The following is a 20,460-nucleotide window of genomic DNA, read 5'->3' as shown; positions in this document are numbered from 1 at the left end:
TACCCACTTGATGGGGAGAGAGGGCAGTAGGTGTAGCAGCTGACATGTCACAGTCTATCTGTCTTTCCTGACTAAAAGCTCATAGATGTGCTCTGCCACAATAACCTCTTCATTCAGCTGAGCCCAGGCCACAGTTTCCCCGTGCATGTCCTCACCTCTGAGCCAAAGCTGATTTGAGACACTTAAGTTTCTCATTTGTACACACCAGTGGATGCTTACCTCAGCTCCTGTGGCTGCCCCTCTGGGGACCTTCCCTGAGGGTGTAGATATGGTGGAGACTTTGTTGCTACACAAGGACAGAGACTCTGGATCAGGGTGGTTTTTAGGTGTGTGTGTGGGGGGGGAGGGGTGGGGGTTAAGTTTTGTTCTTTAGAAATGGAACAGACCTGAGCAAAGTTTAGTTTTCTCAAGAGAAATTGTAATGTAATAAGATAAGGAAGCAGATTTGTAAGGGCCCTACCCTTAACAAGCACTGCTAAAGTCAACAAATTAGCTTTATCCAAGATAATCGGTGTCTCCTAATACTCTATTATGAACAATGTCTGTTTCAGTTTAATCTGCCACCAATTGCTCCTCCTCTGTAAAGTAACTGCTTGTGAAACACGGGAGTATTATTTATTTTGAAATTATTGCCGTATAATAATATAATCTTCCCTCCTCCTTCAAAAACTTTAAATCCTTATTTATAGAACAGTTTTACATTTGCAGAAAAATTGAGCAGATTGTACACCCCACCCCTACACATAGTGTCCCCTGTGACTAAATCTTACATTCATGTGGTACATTTATTATCATTAACAAACTGATATAAATTACTTTATTCAGACTTTCTTGTTTTTCCCCAATATCCACCCAGGAGATACAGTGTATTTTGTCTTTATATCTCTGTAGGATTCTCTTGGCGGTGATAATTTCTCAAATTTTCCTTGTTTTTGATGACTTTAATAGTTTTGAAGAGTGCTGGTCAGGGTGTTGTAGAATGTCCCCTGATTAATATTTGTCTGAAGTTTCTCTTATGATTAGCCTGGAGTTATAGTTATTGGGAGGAAGATCACAGAGTGAATTGTTAATTCCTAATATATCATATCAAGACTACAGACTAGTAACACAACTTAGAGCTGATGATCTTGAACTTGATCATCTGGTTGAAATTGCGATTTTCAAGTTTCTTCTCCATTGAGAAGTCACTGCCCCGCCCCATTTCCATACTGTAGTCTTCGGAAGGAAGTTACTAGGTAGCCACATTTTTTTTGTTTGTTTGTTTGAATTTGTCTCAGTTTAAAATTTTTATTTTATTGGTTCTCCTTAGTTATATATGACAGTAGAATCCATTTTGATATTCTTACAAGCATAGACTATATCTTATCCTGATTAGGACCCCGTTCTTGGTGGGTGGGCATGACGGTGGGGTTCACTTAGGTAACTTCATATGTGCACATAGGAAAATTATGTTAGATTTGTTCCACTGTATTTCCTATTCCTGGCCCACCTCCCTTCCTTTCGTTCTCCTTTGTCTATTCTACTGAATATATATTGAATATCTATTTGTCTAGTCTACTTCCCCCCCCCCGCCCCCCCGCCATTGTGGCTTAGCTTATCAGCAAAAATGTTTGACCTTTGGGTTTTGGGGATTGGCTTATTTTACTTAGCATGATATTCTCCAGATCCATCCATTTACTGGCAAATGTCATAAAGGCATTCTTCTTTATAGCTGAGTAGTAGTCTATTGTGTATATGTACCACATTTTCTTTATCCATTCAGGTGTTAAAGGGCACCTAGGTTTGTTCCATAGCTTAGCTATTGTGAATTGTGCTGCTATAAACATTGACATGGCTATGTCACTATAGTGTGTTGATTTTAAATCTTTTGGCTGTATAATAAAAAGTGGGATAACTGGGTCAAATACTGGTTCCACGCCAAAAGGGATGTTACACTCCTCTCCTCCAGGGTGAAGTACCTATGTAATTTATTAGGTACCTAGGAGATTTGTCCTTTCATTTCCATTGATTATTTTATTTAGCAATTTATTTCTATAAGTATGGACTCATGGATATTTATTTTTCACTTTAGATTATAATCCTGCACTGCCTTACTTGTGTTACTGCTCAAATTGATCTAGCTTTGGCTGTTGGGTCCACCTTTCTTTTGAGGCTGTGTTCTGAGAGGAATCCTCCTTTCTATGTCCAACTCAAGAGGAGCAGCCTGTCACAGGACTGCCTTTCAGACCACCCAGACTTCTCTGTTCTGCTTATTCTGCTGCCAGGGTCAGTGAACACCACTCCTCACACCTCTCAGTCTGCAGAGCTTGGAGCCAAGTCTATCCAGGGAAATGAAAGAGTGGTGAGATCCAAATTACAGAGCACATTATACAGAAGAAGAAAGTAATGCTGGTCAGTTTGGGTAAAAGTTTGGGAGCATATGGGCAAGGGTGCCCAAGGATACTTGACATAAGTTTACACTTAACAAGTTATCTACTGAAAGCCTATTGTGTGTTGGGAATTGCTGCAGGGATGTGTTGCACTAGGGGTGTGTGGAAACAACACAAAATCTTGGTCTTCATAAGCAAACCTTCCATTGGGAGAGAAAGACCGTGACCCCAACTGGATAGTGTCAGGTAGAGAGAAATGCTATAAAGAAAAAGAAAGCAAGTTTAATGGCTTAAGTGTTGTAGGGTAGGGTGGGGTACTTTTTAGAGAGTGGCAGGGAAAGGATCTCTGATGAAGTGATATTTGTGCAATAACGAGGTAGAGGAATGAGCTCTTTGGATGTCTGGGGGAAGAGGCTTTTGGAGAGACAGAATGGCAAATGCAAAGGCCTTGAAACTAATGGTTAAAGTGAGCCTCAGTGATCCCAGGTAGATTTAGAACTCCCATGCTGTCCTGATTTTGCCAGTGAATAAACATGATTGTTTTTCTCAGTGGTGTACACCTATGATCACAGCAACTTGGGAGGCTAAGGAAGGAAGATCTAAGTTCAAGGCCAGTCTCAGCAACTTACCAAGACCTTGTCTCAAAATTAAAATTAAAATTAAGAAAGAATTATGTATGTGCCAGCATTCACTTATCAGAGATGTGATTCAGTGGTGAAGCACCCAAGAGTGTTCAATCCCAGATGCCAAACAAAAACAAGAACAAAATCAAACCATGATTGCTTATGCAGGTTTTGTTGCTAAAGTACCAACTAACCTAACCTCCAACTCACATCTGGATGGGATTTCTAAATAGGAAAGAACTGTCATGTACTTTGGAAAGAAGATTTGCAGAGCATCAGCTGACCTTGTCTTTGGTGTGCCATGTTGCTTTCCAAGAGGGAGAGGAAGGTGTTATTGGAAGCCAACTAAACAGCCAGGCAGCAACTTGTCAGATATAGCTAGAAATAAAAGCAGCCTGTGTGGTTTCCAGATGTCTTAATTTTCATAATTGTTTCCACATTCTGGGATGGCTGGACATTTTTTTTTTCAGAGAAACAAGTTTGGGAGAGTCTAAATGAAAGGTTTGCTCATGAAGTTTTCATTTGGAATCTACATATAGACATTCTAGACCATCATTTTATGAAGTCTTAAATTACCAGAGTTTGAAGTTGTGGTAATCACTCCAGAGTTTAGCATCTTTTGTTTCTGGGTCAGAACTATTAAACCTTCTAAACCTTTAGTATAAAACAAACAAACAAACAAACAAATAAAAAACAGCTTGGGATTTGGCAGAGTAAGATTTAGCAGTGCTAATGTGGTCTTGTAATTGACCATATCACATTCTACTCACCATAGAAGTTGGAAGCATATTTTCAGCAAAGTGCCTTTTCTGCCCTTCTCAGGACTACTTAAAAAGAAAAAAAAATACTAAAGACTATTTAGAATGCCTTTCTATTTTTTTATAGTGCGGGACAGTCTTTGAATATAACTTGATCAGATCATTCTATTTCAACAATGCTGTAATGTAAATTTAACTATAGTTCTTGGTTTGTCTGGTGTTTTGTTTGCATAGGAAGAGAAAGGATAATGTTGTAGATAAGCATGCAAATTTATGGAACAGACTTAACATAAACATATGTTTATGCTTGAACAAATTTTTCCATTACCCTGAAGTCTGATCCTTGACAGGTGCTTCGGTTTCCTCATCTGCAGAATGGGAGTAATAATAGTATCTACATTATTTTTTTGGTAGATCAAATGAACTGATCCAGGTTAGATGCTTAACCTGGCACAGAGTAAAGAATTCAAGCAGTAGTAATTAAAAGTCAGAAGAGAGTGGAGATATGAAGTAACTCACCTGAGAACACATAGTTAGTAAGTGAGGGAGCTCTCCAATTGTCATTTAGTCAGCAAAGCACTTAGCTGAAACTTTTCACTTGAAATGGGGGTGGGCGGAATTGTGTAGGACAGAGGATCATTCATTTATTTACACAAAACATACTGATGCTGCCAAGAGAGTATAATAGGCAGGGAGCAGAGTGGTCTAGCAGTGGGAGTTGGATCATAAGGGTAAATGCCAAAGTAAATCCTGGGCAACACACATACAGCTGCATAGCTGCATAGAAACTTAACCAGGGCTCTCAGAAAGCAATAGGGCTGCTTTGAACTGGTTAGAGAAGGTATCTTGTGGGGAGAACTTTAGGCTAGGACTGAAATAACTTATTAAATTGTTTTAAATCACAGAATCATGTTTTAAGGTTTGAGAGAGGTCAAGCGATGATAAATTGGTCGTTTGTTATAAGCTCACTAAAGTTTTTAGTAAACTCCAGCTTTAAAAAATGTGATCATCTATAGTAGAGACTGTCAGCAAGAACCGACCATAGGCTTAGTAGTGTATGGCCAAGGAAGGAAAAAAAAAATCATAAGTACTCATTGTAAAACTTTTAGTTACTAATTTTTGGGAGATCTGGGGTGATTAAGGAAATGGTTTATAGGAGAACTGATGAAAGTTATGTCCTGATATACTCACTTGCCAGCAAGAAAAGTTTTATGGTTATATGAAGTTTTAAGTAGAAAACCAGTTTCTTTTTATTGTTACTGGAACTGTAAAGTGCTGTGTTGATAAGAGTGGATTTCATGAACATGGGCAGATCTTTGATCTTTTCCTTTGAACATGGAATTTCATTTTTCAGAACTACTGTTCTACAATAAAGGTAGACTACATTGAGCAGAATGGATGCTCCTAAGACAGAATTTGTAAACTAATGTTTAAAATTCTGTTTATTTACTAATTATAGAAAACACAGAAAAGAACAACACAGGAAAGAATTTATAATCCAAAATTTCATGTTTCTTAATTAACTGTTTACATTTTAGGATTTTTTTTTCCTTACCTTTTTCTATAACTTTAAAAGATGGTCAACACATACACAGAACTGAATGTGTGTTTCTCTATGTATATACATTAATTATTTGTATTTGTAATTAAAATAATGACGTTCATTTTCCTGTATTGCCGCTTCATGGTAAGCATGTATTTATTTGTTGCATAGTATTTTAATTCTGTGAAAATTTTTTTAAAATCAGTTCCCAATAAGAACTTTCTTACTCTCATTACCTGTTTCTCTCAAAGGTAGAATCTGGGCTGGCTGGCTGTTGGAGGGACTGCTTAGTGAGAGTCCTGGTCTTCTGTGATTTCTCAACAAACTACTTGTCAGTCTTAGGACAAAGTTTGCTAAAATGTGTCTAAGAATGTACAATTTTTGGTTTTGATGAGGGGAAGCTGAATTTGAAGATTTTTGAAGTAACAGTCATTGAGGTTTTAGTGCATCATACAATTACAAATTTGACCAAATGTAAGAACCAAAACTAAAATGCTAAGATCCCTTTGAAAAATTAGAAAAAAAAATTTAACAGTATTTTTTGGTAACATCTGCATTCCAAAATCTTTGTGACATTTTAATGGAGATGTTTCAGATAAGTTAGTCAAAGATAATGTAACATTGAAATATGTTCCTCCTAGCTATCTAGAGCAAAATAAAATACATAAATTATTTTTAATTAGTGAAAGGACACATGAAAATTGTATCGTTATAATTTCTCATGTGGTGTGTTAGCATTACTAACATTATAACAAAAATACCTTATACTAAGTAATTTATAAACAATAGCAACTTATTGGTCACTTTCTGGCAGCTGAGAACTCTAAGATCAAGGTGCCAGCACATGTGGTATAATACACATTATACCATCTGTTTTTAATTTGGGGAAATTATCACAAGATAATATATGCTATATTGGCCTGCTGTATGAAGTTACTGGATATTTATAGTTAAATATTGGCAGGTGTTTGCCAAAGAAAGCAATTTTGTTTTGTCTGGTGAGGGCCTGGTCTCTGCTTCAAAGATGGAATCTCCTTGCTGTGTCTTCTCATGGTAGAATGGCAAAAAAGGGATTCAAACTATTGTTTATATGTCTATCTACTTACTTTAGATAAATAAGTGGGCCTCTTTTATAGCCACAGGCACTAATCTAGTTTCAAGGACTGAGCCCTTATGACCCAATCCTCCCAAAGGCCCTACCTATTAGTACTAATGGAGATAAAAGTTTCAACATGCATTAGGTGGAGAGGATGCAAACATTCAGATCATAGCTGCTGGTTTTGCATTGTTTGTCTTAAATTTTTATATACGTTCAACATGGTTGAAAGATGGTTTTTCTCGTTGGATATTTAAATTAAATTTCACTAGATTAGTATCCTCTATTAACTCTCCTATGCTGCTGATGGGACTAGAAATATGAACCCTTTCAAGCACAGTTGGGCAAAATGTATCACAAACCTTTAAGTATATTTATATCAATTTGAAATCTATGGACTATTTCTAAAGAAAGAATTGCTCACACATATAAAGGTTAATGCTCAAGAATGTAGCTTGGACTGGGCACAGTGGCGCATGCCTATAATCCCAGCAGCTCAGGAGGCTGAGAAAGTAGGATCATGAGTTCAAAGCCAGGCTCAGCAACAGTGTGGGGCTAAGCAACTCAGTGAGACCCTATCTCTAAATAAAATACAAAAGTAGGGCTGGGGATGTGGCTCAGTGGTCTATTATCCCTAAGTTCAATCCCCAGTACCAAAAAAAAAAAAAAGAACGTAGCTTTGTTTACAAAAGTGAAATCGTGGGAACAACCTTAATGTCCAACATTTAGGGATAAGTAAATAAAGTATAATATACTAATATAAGGAAATATTATGAAGCTATTAAAATTATACCATCTGTATTTTTAATTTGGGGAAATTATCACAAGATAATATAGCTATATTGGCCTACTGTATGAAGTTACTGGATATGTATAGTTAAATATTGGCAGGTGTTTGCCAAAGAAAGCAATTTTGTTTTGTATTTATTAAAACTGAGTCCCCCTTTTTTGTAATTGAAAGCCATGATAACCATTTGTCTCCTGAGACCACTCCTTGTTTGTTTAATCTTATACAATTATATTTTATCTACCATTTGCATGAAAGAGAAGCAAGTGTCTAACTCATTTAAAAGTATCATTATACCATATAAAATATAAATTAGAAAGTAGATTGAGATATGTTTCTAACTTAAAATTGTTATTTGGTCTGCTTATCCTGATTCTGGATGTGGTATTGGATTCCAGATTTTTCAGAACCTTTAAAAGCCAAGATTTCAACTACATTCTGCTGTTAGAGCCACTTAACTCCCACAAGTAGATGGCTCAGCACTTGGGCCTATTGGGTCTCTGGCTATCCAGTAAATAAGCTGTAGCCTTGTTCCTTGGGAGGAATCTCACCGTCCTTCCACCCAGAGGTAGACTCCTGGCTTTAAATCCCAGTCTCTTTTTGATAGGCCCCTTCCTGTCTATGGCCATACCACTGTGAGGCTGAACTCTTGATTCTCCCCACCAATCATAGATAAATGGGGGTCCTTGGAGCCTTTGCTCATCCCTCCCTTGGCAGAATCTCATTGATCTTTTAGATCAGTGAGATCTTGTACCGGGAGCATTTCTGTCTTCCCTGTCTGTCCAATTTCACATACTTGCCCCAAGGACTTTCCCCCTACTTGGCAGGTGTGTTCTCACATCCATCCTGAGTTGGATTTCTGTCCAAACTCTGGGTTTCAGTCTTGCCATGGAGGTCTGTCTCATGCTCCACACCTATTTGGAGGAGAGTGCCAGGGTGGGGGGACTGACCTGAAGTGATTGAATTGGAAAATCCAGTAAACAAACTCACATTAGTATAGTTTGGATTAGGAAACTATAAGAAAGAAGTAAACAAAAAAGGTAAGGAAAAAGTATTGAGACCCAAGCTTCCTTCCCTATACCACATGCTTAATAAGAAAATGTAATTGTATCTTGAGACTAAAATATGGTCAGAGGAGGATCTGGAGTAGAATCAAAAGTGGCAGAAACTTGATCTCTTTGAGAAGTCATTTGGTCATGTGATGAATAACTCATCACCCATTATCTTGGCAGAAATGTGCCTGGTATTACCAACCTGCCCTTGATTAATCGACACTCCCCATAGGGGCTAGGGATATGGCTCAGTTGGTAGAGTGTTTGCCTCGCATGTAAAAAGATCCTGGGTTCAGTCCCCAGCACCACAAAAACAACAAACAAACAAACAACAAAAAGTGTTCCATAAATAAGAAGTGGGCTAGAAACCACCATGGGGAAGCATTCATTAATGTTTTATGCTGTATGGTAATTGTTTCCAGTGCAGAGTAGATATTGTAGCACTCAGTGCATTTGACATTGACGCCTCCATGATCATCCAGTCATTCCTTCAGCCAGCCACTCAGCAGTTACCTGTCATGAAGCAGGCAGGGCAACTGGATCCTGAGGTTATTTATAATAGTGAACAAAATAAACACAAATCCTCCCTCACTGAGTTTGCAGCCTAACCTGGGAAACCAATAACTAACATGCAAGCTCACTGCTGGGTTAGGAGGTTGAGTACTAGTGTATTAGAGTAAGGGACATTTATGTTGATACATGAAAGATTAATAGGAATTAGCCAGAAGAAAGGACCTAGCAGTGGTAATTGGTAGCTTAGTGACTAATTTCATAAAGAGTGATGTTTGTTTTCTCTTTAAATTTCTTTTCTAGGATGTTCAACTCTTCTCCACAATGAATGAGTGTCACTATGATAAACGCATGGACTTTTTTTATAATAGGAGCAACACTGACACTCCCGATGAGTGGACAGGAACAAAGCTTGTGATTGTTTTGTGTGTTGGAACATTTTTCTGCCTGTTCATTTTTTTTTCTAATTCTCTGGTCATCGCAGCAGTGATCAAAAACAGAAAGTTCCATTTCCCCTTCTACTACCTGTTGGCTAATTTAGCTGCTGCAGATTTCTTTGCTGGAATTGCCTATGTATTCCTGATGTTTAATACTGGCCCAGTTTCAAAAACTTTGACTGTCAACCGCTGGTTTCTCCGTCAGGGGCTTTTGGACACGAGCTTGACAGCTTCTCTGACCAACTTACTGGTCATTGCTGTGGAAAGGCACATGTCAATCATGAGGATGCGAGTCCACAGCAACCTGACTAAAAAGAGGGTGACACTGCTCATTCTGCTTGTGTGGGCCATCGCCATCTTCATGGGGGCAGTCCCCACACTGGGCTGGAATTGCCTCTGCAACATCTCTGCCTGCTCTTCCTTGGCCCCCATTTACAGCAGGAGTTACCTCATTTTCTGGACTGTGTCCAACCTTGTGGCCTTCTTCATCATGGTGGTGGTGTACCTGCGGATCTACATGTACGTCAAGAGGAAAACCAACGTCTTGTCTCCGCATACAAGTGGGTCCATCAGCCGCCGGAGGACACCCATGAAGCTCATGAAGACAGTGATGACTGTCTTAGGTAAGAGGAACCAGGTGATCCATTATTCCCATTCATTCATCAAGTTTTCACCGAGTTTCTACTTATGAGGCAGTTAGAAGGCAGCTGTGAAAAAGAACAGACGTGAATCCCAACCCACCTGGAGTTTATACTGTAATAGGGAAAGGTGAAAATAGCTATTCTAATGGAGGTAAGCAAAACAAGTCAGCCATAAAATAAGATGAGTTCCATATGGAAAAATAAGTCAGGGAAGAGATATAAAGAGTACTAGGCAAGTATAGTTTATAATTTTAAAGGAGCATTTTAAGGGACAGCTAGATGATAGCTTTTAAGCAGAGATGTGAAAGTATAACTAATGAGAACAATTTTTTAAAAAAGAGAGAGATGTAAAGGTATGAGGGAGCAAACCACGTGGATGACTGGTGAAGAATTCCAGGTAGAAGACCTAGTAATGCAGGAGTCCAGATAGCAAGGAGGCTGGTGTGGCTGGAGTGGAGTGAGCAAGAGTCCAAGAGCTGTTGGGGAGAGGGGGAGCCTCTCAACTTACATAGGGCCATGTATTTACAAGGACTTTGGGTTTTCTGAGTGACATGAGAAGCTACTGTAAGCTTTTGAACAAGGGGGTGACATGATCCAACTTCCATTTGAGTGATATTTCTCTGGCTGCTGTTTTTAGAAAATGCTGTGGGTCAAGGCAAGAAGCAGGAGAATTGTTTGAGAGGGTGTTTCAAAACTGGGGAGAATCACGCAACCAGAGGGAAGCTGGAGATGATGGTCAGATCCTGGATAGCTTTTAAAGGTAGAAGTGATAGGTTTGCTGATGAAAAAGGTGAAGGAGGAAGGGGAGGTAGAGAATGTCATTAACTAAGATGGGGAAAACATAGGTTGGGAGGGAAGGGCAGGAGTTTCGTTTTGGACATATTCAATTTAGTATTGTATTAGACATCCAAGTGGAGGATCAATCCTAGTGAGTAGGCAGTTGAACATATGAATCAGAAATTCAGTATTTGGGTCTGGGCTTGTATACCTTTGAGAGTTAATGGTGGGGAGGAAATGGTACTTTGAGCCACACGAGGACACCAGCTCACCATGAAAGTGAATGTTAATGTTGAAGAGAAGAAGGTCAAGGAAGGAGCCTTGGGGAACCCCAGTTTAGGGAGGTTGGGAAGCAAGGGGCAACCATCAGAGAAACTCCAGGAGATTAGGGTGGCTTAGAAGCCCAGAGAAGAAAGCAACCAGGGGAAGCAGGTACAGGCTGAGAGTCCCTGACAAAAAATGTTTGGATGTTTCAAACTTTTTATGTGTTGGTGCTCAAAAAGTTTCAGATTGTGCTGTAATATGGGTTTTGGATTTTCAGATTAGGCATGTTCAACCTGTATTATCAGTCAATGCTCCTGAGAGGTGGAAGAAGACATGATCTTACTGGGTTTAGCAGAGTGGTGGTTGTTTGGTGACATTGAGAGGATCGAATTTGGTATAGTTGAGAGCCTGATTAGAGTAAAACTAAGAAAGAAAAGGAGGAGGTACTTAGGACAGGGAGCTTGGACAGTTCTGAAGAGTTTTGCTTTGTACAGCGAGTCCTGTCCCAAGAAGATGCATGCAATATGTTGGACTTCTCCCTTTGTTTTGTTTCCATTGGGGGTAGCCTATTGCTCAAATTCCAGTACTGGGCTACAGGTAGAATCTGTGATGTGTAGGCACATAAAATATTTTGTGATTTTGGTTATCTTGTCTGCTAAGGCAAAGAAATCTTTGCTCACCATGAGTGGTGGCTACTGCAGTGGGGACCATTATTGAGAGATCTAGCTGTATATTCCTGCCATGTGCCAAAAGGAAGGGACTATACAATGACCTTCAGGGAGTCCATTCATCCTGGAGGATGCAGAGCATTGTGGTGTGGATGGAAACCATCACCATGTTTGCAGTCCTGATGCTACTTATAAGGTTTGGAGATCAGCAGATGCCCAGTGTGGTTGACAACACAGTTTCAAGCAGAGGGTTAATAAACATTTAAATAGTGCTTAGTATATGTTCTTAGCATTGTCCTAAGTGTTTTTATGAATATTAGCTTGTTTAGTCCTCATGACAACCCTGTGAGGTAGGAGCTCTTATTGTCCCCGTTGACCAGATGAAGAGACTGAACAGAGATTAGGCAGTGTGCCCAGAGTCATTTCAGTATTAGTGATGGGACCCTAACTCTCTGTGCAGCTGGCCTCCAGAACATACTTGCATCCTGCAGCTAGTTTTGCTTTATTTGGACTTTTTAACGGGTATCCTCTTTATCTGGTCTTCTGCTTTGACCACCTCATTCTCCATTTATAACCTTGATAAGAACAGAAGAAGTTACATTTGCATTCATCAATATTTCCCTGCTTCAATTAGAGATGATACTGACATCTTTGGTAAAGAGTGAAGAGTGGCATTTATAAGTAGTGCCAAAGAACTGTGGTATGCATGCTCCCTGATTAACTTGTAGGCATAATAATTTGCTTGATATTGTGTCCTGATGAATTACCTGCTTACTTAAAGAAAAAACTTTCTTCTTTCAGCACATTATATACAGCATGCAAGAGGAGACTGAAAAGTCGTTGTCCTTCTAGATAGAGAGAACAGGACTTCGTGTGGTGGTTATAACCATTAGCTTCAGTGTCATATGTAACTTTATCTGGAACAGTTATGGAAGAGTTTAAAATAAAGGATATGTGGTTTTGACAGATGTGGTGTTGGGTAAGAGAAAAACAGGAATAAATAATGAAATAGGTAAGTAGGATAAGAGAAGTAGTGGGATTAATATGAAACAGCCCTGGGGAATTGGTTTATAGCAGGAAGACAGCTTGGTGTTGAGGGCCTAGGGAAGTTCCTCAATGGTGAGACAGAGGGATCTGGTGGAAGACGGGAAGTTTGGGGACAGGGGAAATGAAACTGAGCTAGGTAGTTTAAAGGTTTTAAGACCTTGAACTCCTAATTTCTTTGGATAACAGAGATTTGGGGGTTGGCTCCAACCCTTTCATTTTTCTATAGGGTGATCAGAAGAACATTATTTTTTTTCTTCATTACATATTCTGGAATAGGTAATCTTCAAGTTCTTTCCAAGTTATAAAGTTCAATGATCCCATTAAAACATAATTAATCAAAGGTGGGGATAAGAAGAAAGAGAGGGTATAAGGGGTGGGGGGTGTAAGTCGGAGAGAAAGGGCTGGGAGAGGATGATAGAGAATCTTGTGGGGCAGCAACCAACACAGGTCTGTGGATTGACTGTGGATCAAGGCAATAAATACATTGCAAGCAGATCCTCTTTCCACGAGAGCACCTACTGCAGTATTCTCCTAGGGAAGATGTTCCCAGTTGCCCTATCTAATAAATATAAAAATTCAGTTGCCTAAAATGAGCATCTCCCAAAGGATAGTATATTAGAAAAACCAACACCATTGACATCTACCATCATTATATTGGTATATGGATATCAATAGCTTAATATTAATTTCTTTAAGAATTACACGATTTGAGGGCTGGGGTTGTGGCTCAGTGGTAGTGAGTGCGCTTGCCTAGCATGTGTGAAGGACTGGGTTCAATCCCCAGAACCACATTAAAAAACTAAATAAACAAAATAAAGGTATTGTGTCCATCCAAAACTAAAATATTAAAAAAAGAATTACATGTTTTAAATATCTTTATGACAAAGTGCCAAACCTTTCTAACTACTCCTTGATATATATCCTGTAGGGAAAGGTAATTTAAAACGCAATCCTAATGTTTCTTACAAATACTATTCTTTTTAAATGTTAGAAAGTCAGTCAGTAAATACATATTGACTGTCTACTAAACAGCATGCAGGAGGCAAGGGGTTGCATGGATTTAATGGGCTTAATCTCAGTTCTGAGAAGGAGGGAAGGATGAGCAGGGGCTGTCAAGTTTGGGGAAGCTGCTTAGCTTGGGGTGTAATCAGGAAGGATAGATGGGATTTGTTTGAGCAGGAGGAAAGAAATTCTGAGTAGGAAAAACTGCACAATGAAAAGTGTGGTAGTAGAAACATCTGAAGCTTGTGTAGTACAAAAGGAAGGGTCCATGAACACACATGATTGTCATGGCACAGTGGGAAACAGTATAATTGTGAAGCAGAGAAGTTTTATTGTCTGCTCTCTTTGGAAGGAGAGAGGTAGACCAGAAATCCATTGTGTTCCTTTCCAGTGTAGGATTTTGTTGAACACATACAACAGGATGTGGAGCAGACTCTTTCTTTGAGGTTGTTGGTGGTGATGATGGTGGTGTATTTCAAATCTGTGCATGGGTAGAAAGGCATGTAGGCATCATGTTCCCATTTTAGCAGCCCTGAGGCAGAATGCTTGCTGGCTTCTGGGTTATGATGTGTGATAGGGTCCTTTAGATGAAGAAAGAAAGAGAGAGAGAGAGAGAGAGAGAGAGAGAGAGAAAGAAAGAAAGAAGGAGGAGGAGGAAGAGGAGAGAGAAGGAGGGAGGGAGGGAGGAAGAAACTTGTATATTGGTTCTCATTGAAAAGACAATAGAGACATATGATCCTGCTTTTCAAAGGGCACTGAGGACCTGCCTCAGAGATTTTGAAATCCTACTTACATATCAACAAGGCTAATTAGCTTCAGTTACTAAACACACACACACACACACACACACACACACACACCCCTTGTTTATTGTCAAACAACACATCATGTGAAATGTGCACACAGGGATCAGAAAACGGGCTGGACTTTCTTCTATTTTGCAATGTCTTGAAATACAAAAGAAAAGAAAGGGTGAAGAATTTGTGAACCATACTTTTGGAGCCTTTCACAAACCTTCCTGGTTCTCAGGATGATGTTTTTCAGATGGTGCATTGTTTAGTCCCCAGTTGTCCGTGGGAGTATGTTCCAGATCCTCTAGTGAATGCCCCAAACTGTGGATGGTACAAAGCCTATATGCAGTGTTTTATTCTGTATGTGCATACCAAATATAAAGTTTAATTTATAAATTAAGCAGAGTAAGAGATTAGCAACAATAGCTTACAACTTCAGCATAAAGTTTTTCTTTTCTTTCCTTGTTAAGTTGAAATATCCATCTTTTCACATAGAAGAACTCACTATGGCTCTCTTTGGCATACCCAGATTGTTAGCATGACGACTCTTGTCCTTTGAAGCTTCTGTTAAATTAAATAAGGGTTACTTGAACATGAGCACTGTGATACCATGATAGTTGACTTGGTCACCAAGATGACTAAGTGACTGACAGACAGGTAGCACATATAGTGTGGACATGCTGGACAAAGGGATGATTCACATGTCAGGTGGGATGGGGGAAATTCACATCCCAGGTAGTAAGTCTCACATACATCATGCTAATCAGAATGTCACACATAAAAAGCTTATGAATTGTTTATTTCTGGAATTTTCCATTTAGTATTTTCAGACTGGAATTAACAAGGTAATTGAAACTATGAAAATGCAAAAATAAAATGGTGGTGGTAGTGGGTAAAGTAGTGGGATTTTTAGCCAACACATTTTTTAAATGACATCAAATAAAAAGTAATGTCATCGTATCTTGCATTGAATAGGTATAAGTTTGTTTCATAACCTTTCTTTTCATGTGTGCATGTATACACTGGATCATGATAAAAATGTATTTCTTGCCACAGGATATAGTCAAGAACATTTGAAAAGTCACGGTTTCTTTTTGGGGCAGTAAAAGGACCAAATTGTTAAAATATGAAACATTATTATTGTTAATGGGACTTTGAAAAGTTTTATTATAGTAGTTGAAACAAGAAGCTAGGTTGTTTTTCTTCTCACTTCTTCCTCTCTTCTCTTCACGTAAATTGATGGTAAATAATCAATGCACTGAATTGTTTACATGCTTTTATTTTTACCTAGAGCACTTTGAAGTTGGGAAGTGTCCCTTTTTATCTGTCTTTGTGTACCTAACACGTACTGCCATCTCTAGCACATGCTTGTTGAGCTCGTGATAGAATGGATAAATGAGGAATTGAGATTTAGGGGAGTTAAGTGACTTTTCAAAAGCTGGAACTCAAAGAAGAACCCAGGTTTCCTCAGTTGCAGTTTGACCTGTGGCAGGCTCTGGCTGGGACCTGCTGGTGAGGTAGAGAGTGGAAGGGAATGGGTGGGTTTCCTGTTTTCAGTATGAGGAACCAAGGTCTCAGAAGGGTAAGAGATGGAACTATCTTGGGAAGGAGAAATGAAAGGACCAGTGTTGGGTGCCCCTTATTACGAAGTCAGCATGTTCCTAGCTTTAAGCATTTTATTTCACTTAACCCTCATGATAGCTCTGTGCAGATTTAGCTTACAGACAGGAAAACTTGAGTGGACTTCCATGTCTTGGCCCTAGACTCACACTGGTACAAACACTGAAATTTCATATCCATTGTGTGTTTTATATTCACTTATGTGTTTTATTCCATTTAATATTCATGCCCGCTGTATGAGGGAGGTTCTATTATCATTACCAGATGAGCAAACTGAGGCCCAAAGAGGTTCAGTGTCTTGATCTTGCCCAAGGTTCAAATTCAAGTTTATTGGCTCCAGGACCCCACTTTTCACAGTCAATTAATGGCCTCTTACAAGTAATGGGGCTAGAATGACCCAGACTCAAGTCATGGAGTTTATAACTTGTATCTCCCCTGAATTCTAGTTTTTTTCTAGTTTATTCCTATAATGCTCTTCCAACATTTAACTCACTCTTGATTTGTTCTAAAGATTTTGAAAAATGGTAGTGATGGTTATAACACCTCCAGGGGACCAACAACTCCATACTCGTCATACTCCATAAATTTCATACTTATGAAAATAGACTGAAAGAGTATGGGCTTTGGAGACAGGGAGGGAAGTAGATTTAAATCCTGACTTTGTCACTTCCAAGTTGTGTGACCCCCCCTCAAGCAATTTACCTAACCTCTCTGTGACTTCTTTTTTCTGTCTGTAAAATGGGAATAATATTAGCACGTTTGGCATGGTAAGTTTTTTTTTTTAATATTTTTTGTTGTTGATGGACCTTTATTTTATTTATTTGTATGTGGTGCTGAGAATCGAAGTTTTGCCTTGTGCTGTGAGCCAGCTATTGGCATGCAAGGGCCTCTCTTATCACTGTGCAGAGTTATATCACACATGCTAGGCAAGCGCTCTACCACTGAGCCACAACCCCAGCCCCTGGCATGGTGAGGTTTTGAGGATTCAGTGAGATAATATGCATAAAGCATACAGTATAGTGTTTAGTACACAGTAAGTACTAAGTAAATATTAGCTACTCTTCTTCGACTTTGATTCTGAAGAGCTTTTGCCTATTCAAGCTGAGTACTCTTTTATTTCTGGTAATGTTACCAAGTACCTTGGAGACAGTGAGGAAAGGCCTACTGTTGGTGTCATCCCAATGGCAGATCTTGTAACATAGACAGATAGCCAAAGGAAAGCTAACCAGGTGTACTTTGCAGAGGCTGGCAAATGGTACCAGTTTCGTTTCCAGAAACCCAGACCAATCTGAGCGCATAGTCACCACAAAACTGAGAAGCTTTGCGCTTGCATTGCTAGTTCTTCTGAACTACCTTCTCCTCCACGAAATTCTGTTAATGATTACTATCTCTGACAGATGATCTTGCATTAATAATTCATTTCACTTTTGCAACATTTATGAATAAAACATTGTAAATAAGACCTTGACCACCAATAATTCGCTTGATTCAAGTACAGCACCTGCATCTGTGTGTGGCTGTACTGGACATTCCTTGTATGAAATTGTCCCCATTTTGCTGACAGATCCTATACCAGGGTGCGTTATTAGTCAACTGCCTTTATTTCCTTTGCTAGGATTAAAACATTTGCCCTGAGTCTGCAAAGAACTGGGACCAGAACCTAGGCCTTTTGTCATTGTTCATGGCCTTCATCAGTGAATTGTGTTTGCTCTATTGGATAGAAAGGGAGAGAGGAAGGAAGGAAAGAAAGGAAGAAGGAAGGAACAAACAAACAAACGTGTGCTTATGCACACACACGCACATAGACACACATGCTTAACCAGGAGGCAGGGGAAGCTAACCAGGGAACCTGGGAATTCTGAGACATTTGTTTTCAGCTTTCATGTAGATTCTTGTAGTCACCTCCACAGCACAGAAGTCTGCTCTCAGTGTTAGCCACCTTGCCCTACTGAACACATAACTGAAAAAAAAAAAATTAGCTCAAGTTTTGCCTTGTGCTGTGAGCCAACTGTTGGCATGCAGGGCCTCTCACTATGCAGAGTTATATCAGACAGAGAAAGACTAAATCTTTTCAGAGTGAAGCCTTTGTGGCACGATTACTTAGTACATTGTGTCCAGGGCTGTTCTCTGGTCTTGAAACAACTACTCAGAGAACCTATGTGGCAGACTGTGACCTTCCTGCATCATGACGTGGCGACAGGGAGGGACACATCTGTTTCCTGGGAAAGTTGTGAATGAGTAGATGCCACTGCCTCTCAGCTGCTGCCCCAGCAACAGTTTTGGACATATCTTTTCCCCTTCTGAGGGGGTCATGAGGATTGGGAAGACCTCAATATCTGATGTTAGAAGGAAAACACCTTCACATTTAAAAAACAAAAATCCATTGTCCCATGTTACTTTATCCTGCCTTTTCAGATCGGCACCTCGCTGCCTCTTCTCACTAGCACAGCATTGTTAGGAATCTGTCTTTTCTTTCTTCTCTCTCTTTCTCTCTCTTTTTCCCCTCTACCATGTGTGGCTGTTGTCATCTCCAGTCTGGCTTTTATTGGTCCTTCTTCCCCATTTCCCTGCTGCTAGTGCCTCCCTTTGCAGTCAGTTTGAAAGTCATTTTTTTCTAAACCATTGTCCTTGTTTCTAGTGCTGTCACTGCTCTGCCTTCTGCCTTCTTCCCTTTCTTCCACATACCCTCAAGTTCTGTTGCATTAAATGCACTTCCAGTTCTGTTGCATTATTCACTTTCATGTTCCCTTCTTTGAAACATTTTTTCCTTTGCTTTTCCTCTTTTTATTTTTTAAAATAATTTTTATTTCTACATGGACACAATATCTTTATTTTGCTTGTTTATTTTTATGTGGTGCTGAGGACCAAACCCAGTACCTCACATGTGCGAGGCAAGGACTCTGTTACTGAGCCGCAACCCCAGTCTGCTTTTCTTTCTTTCTTTCTTTTTCTTTTCTTTTCTTTTCTTTTCTTAAGAAAACTGAGACCTTCCTCTTCAGCAGGAACAAACACTTATTGAGTATTTTCTGAGTGCAAGGGACAGAAACATTCCTCAATTTGATCTTTTTTGAGAAGAACGTGCTTGGGGGAGAAGTTCCATTACCCAAACACATCCAACCTTCCTACTAACACCTGACCTCCTAGAAGGCTCAGAATTCCAAAACTCAGCAAAGCCCTCTCTTAGGGCCTTGATTTCTGCTAAAGGAGAAAGTGATTATTATCTGTAATATAATATATTATATATTACTTGTAATGTAATATATTATCAGGTCTCACATCAGCAGGCTCACTTAACATCTAGAATATTATGGTGTATTCTGACCTAGGGAGTTTTATTAAATTCATGTTAGCATTGTTTATACTTTGAAAATTTCAATTGGAGACTTCTGCATTCAGTGTGTGGCTTAGGCAAAAAATGTTCAGCAGGAATCCAGAGTGAGAGGTGTTTTCTAGAATGAAAGCCTCTCATGGACCTGGGGTTCAACATGGAAGCTGGGTAAAGGGAAGGAGAATCAGGAAGTCTAAGCTATGGGGACACCACAGGCAAGCAGCCCTTCCCTCCTGCTCTGACAGTTGTCCCTCCAGCCCAGACACTTGCTCTCCTTTGCTACCAGATTATTATCATGAGACCTGTGGAGTGTGTGCAGGAAAGATCCCATTGCCTTGAAGAATTAATATCAGTTGAGAGATTTGACCAAGTTCACCTTGTAAATCCTTGCTAGCTTTGGCCAGAGTCCTGGGTTTCCTAGTTCTTGCTGCTTCTAGTGCATTCCACCTTCTTGTCTTGGAGCCTGTTCTTGGATGTCTGAGTAGTAGTGATATAACACAAAGGTTATCTGTTTTTATCAGATCAGACTGGTTACCACCCAATTGTAGGTCTATTTTATTCTTTGCATTTTCTCAACAAGAGATTTCTGCTTTTTTTTTTTCTTCATCATATACATTTATTGACTCCCTCCTAGTTTTAGGCAGTAGATAAGTCTAAGACATGGCCTTCACCCTGAAGGGATTTTGACTCTGTACTTGCTCTGGTGGTTTATGGTTGTCGGGAGATGACCAAGGCTTGTGAGTCAGCAAGTTGTGTCTCGTGACAGAGCACACACAGGCGGGTCTGCTCCATGTGGCTTTTTCTTATGTCTGACTTATAAGGAACACTGTTTATGAGCTTATCTGAGAAAATGAGATGGCTCCCCAAAAGATAACTAAAGGAACAAAGAAATGTATGCAAAGGCCAAGTGAGGGGATCCAGGCAAATAAAACAGTCTGGATGCTCATGGAGGCTTTCCTGAGGAGATAGGATATATACTAGATCTTAGCAGAGGAAGCAAGAGAGGAGAACAAGGCCTTGAAGATAGGAGGAGTGGCAGGGCAGGAGACAGGCATCCACAGATCTAGGGAGGTCATGCCAGGCCAAGGGTTAGTATTGGGCAGCAGACTGTTTCTGGAGTAAAGAACTAAGTAGCAATGACAATTCA

The 20,460-nt window shown here is 39.6% G+C and overlaps 1 protein-coding gene across 3 annotated transcripts in view; it reads left to right on the top strand.

The window, feature by feature from the left end:
* The window catches only part of Lpar3 (lysophosphatidic acid receptor 3), a 100,287-nt gene that overhangs the window by 39,965 nt on the left and 39,862 nt on the right, over nt 1-20,460 (top strand). For all 3 annotated transcript variants that reach the window (XM_058579007.1, XM_058579008.1, XM_046443143.2), the window contains one exon: nt 9,042-9,798. In XM_058579007.1, the coding sequence (XP_058434990.1) occupies nt 9,063-9,798 (736 nt within the window). In that variant the 5' untranslated portion in view covers nt 9,042-9,062. The remainder of the gene's footprint in view (nt 1-9,041; nt 9,799-20,460) is intronic.

The sequence above is a fragment of the Marmota monax genome, unplaced genomic scaffold (assembly GCF_021218885.2).
Source record: "Marmota monax isolate L192 unplaced genomic scaffold, Marmota_monax_Labrador192_F-V1.1 WCK01_AAM20220418_F8-fsc00046, whole genome shotgun sequence".
NCBI lineage: Eukaryota > Metazoa > Chordata > Mammalia > Rodentia > Sciuridae > Marmota > Marmota monax.
Note: the sequence above shows the minus strand (reverse complement) of the source record. Positions and strands in the feature narration are given on the sequence as shown.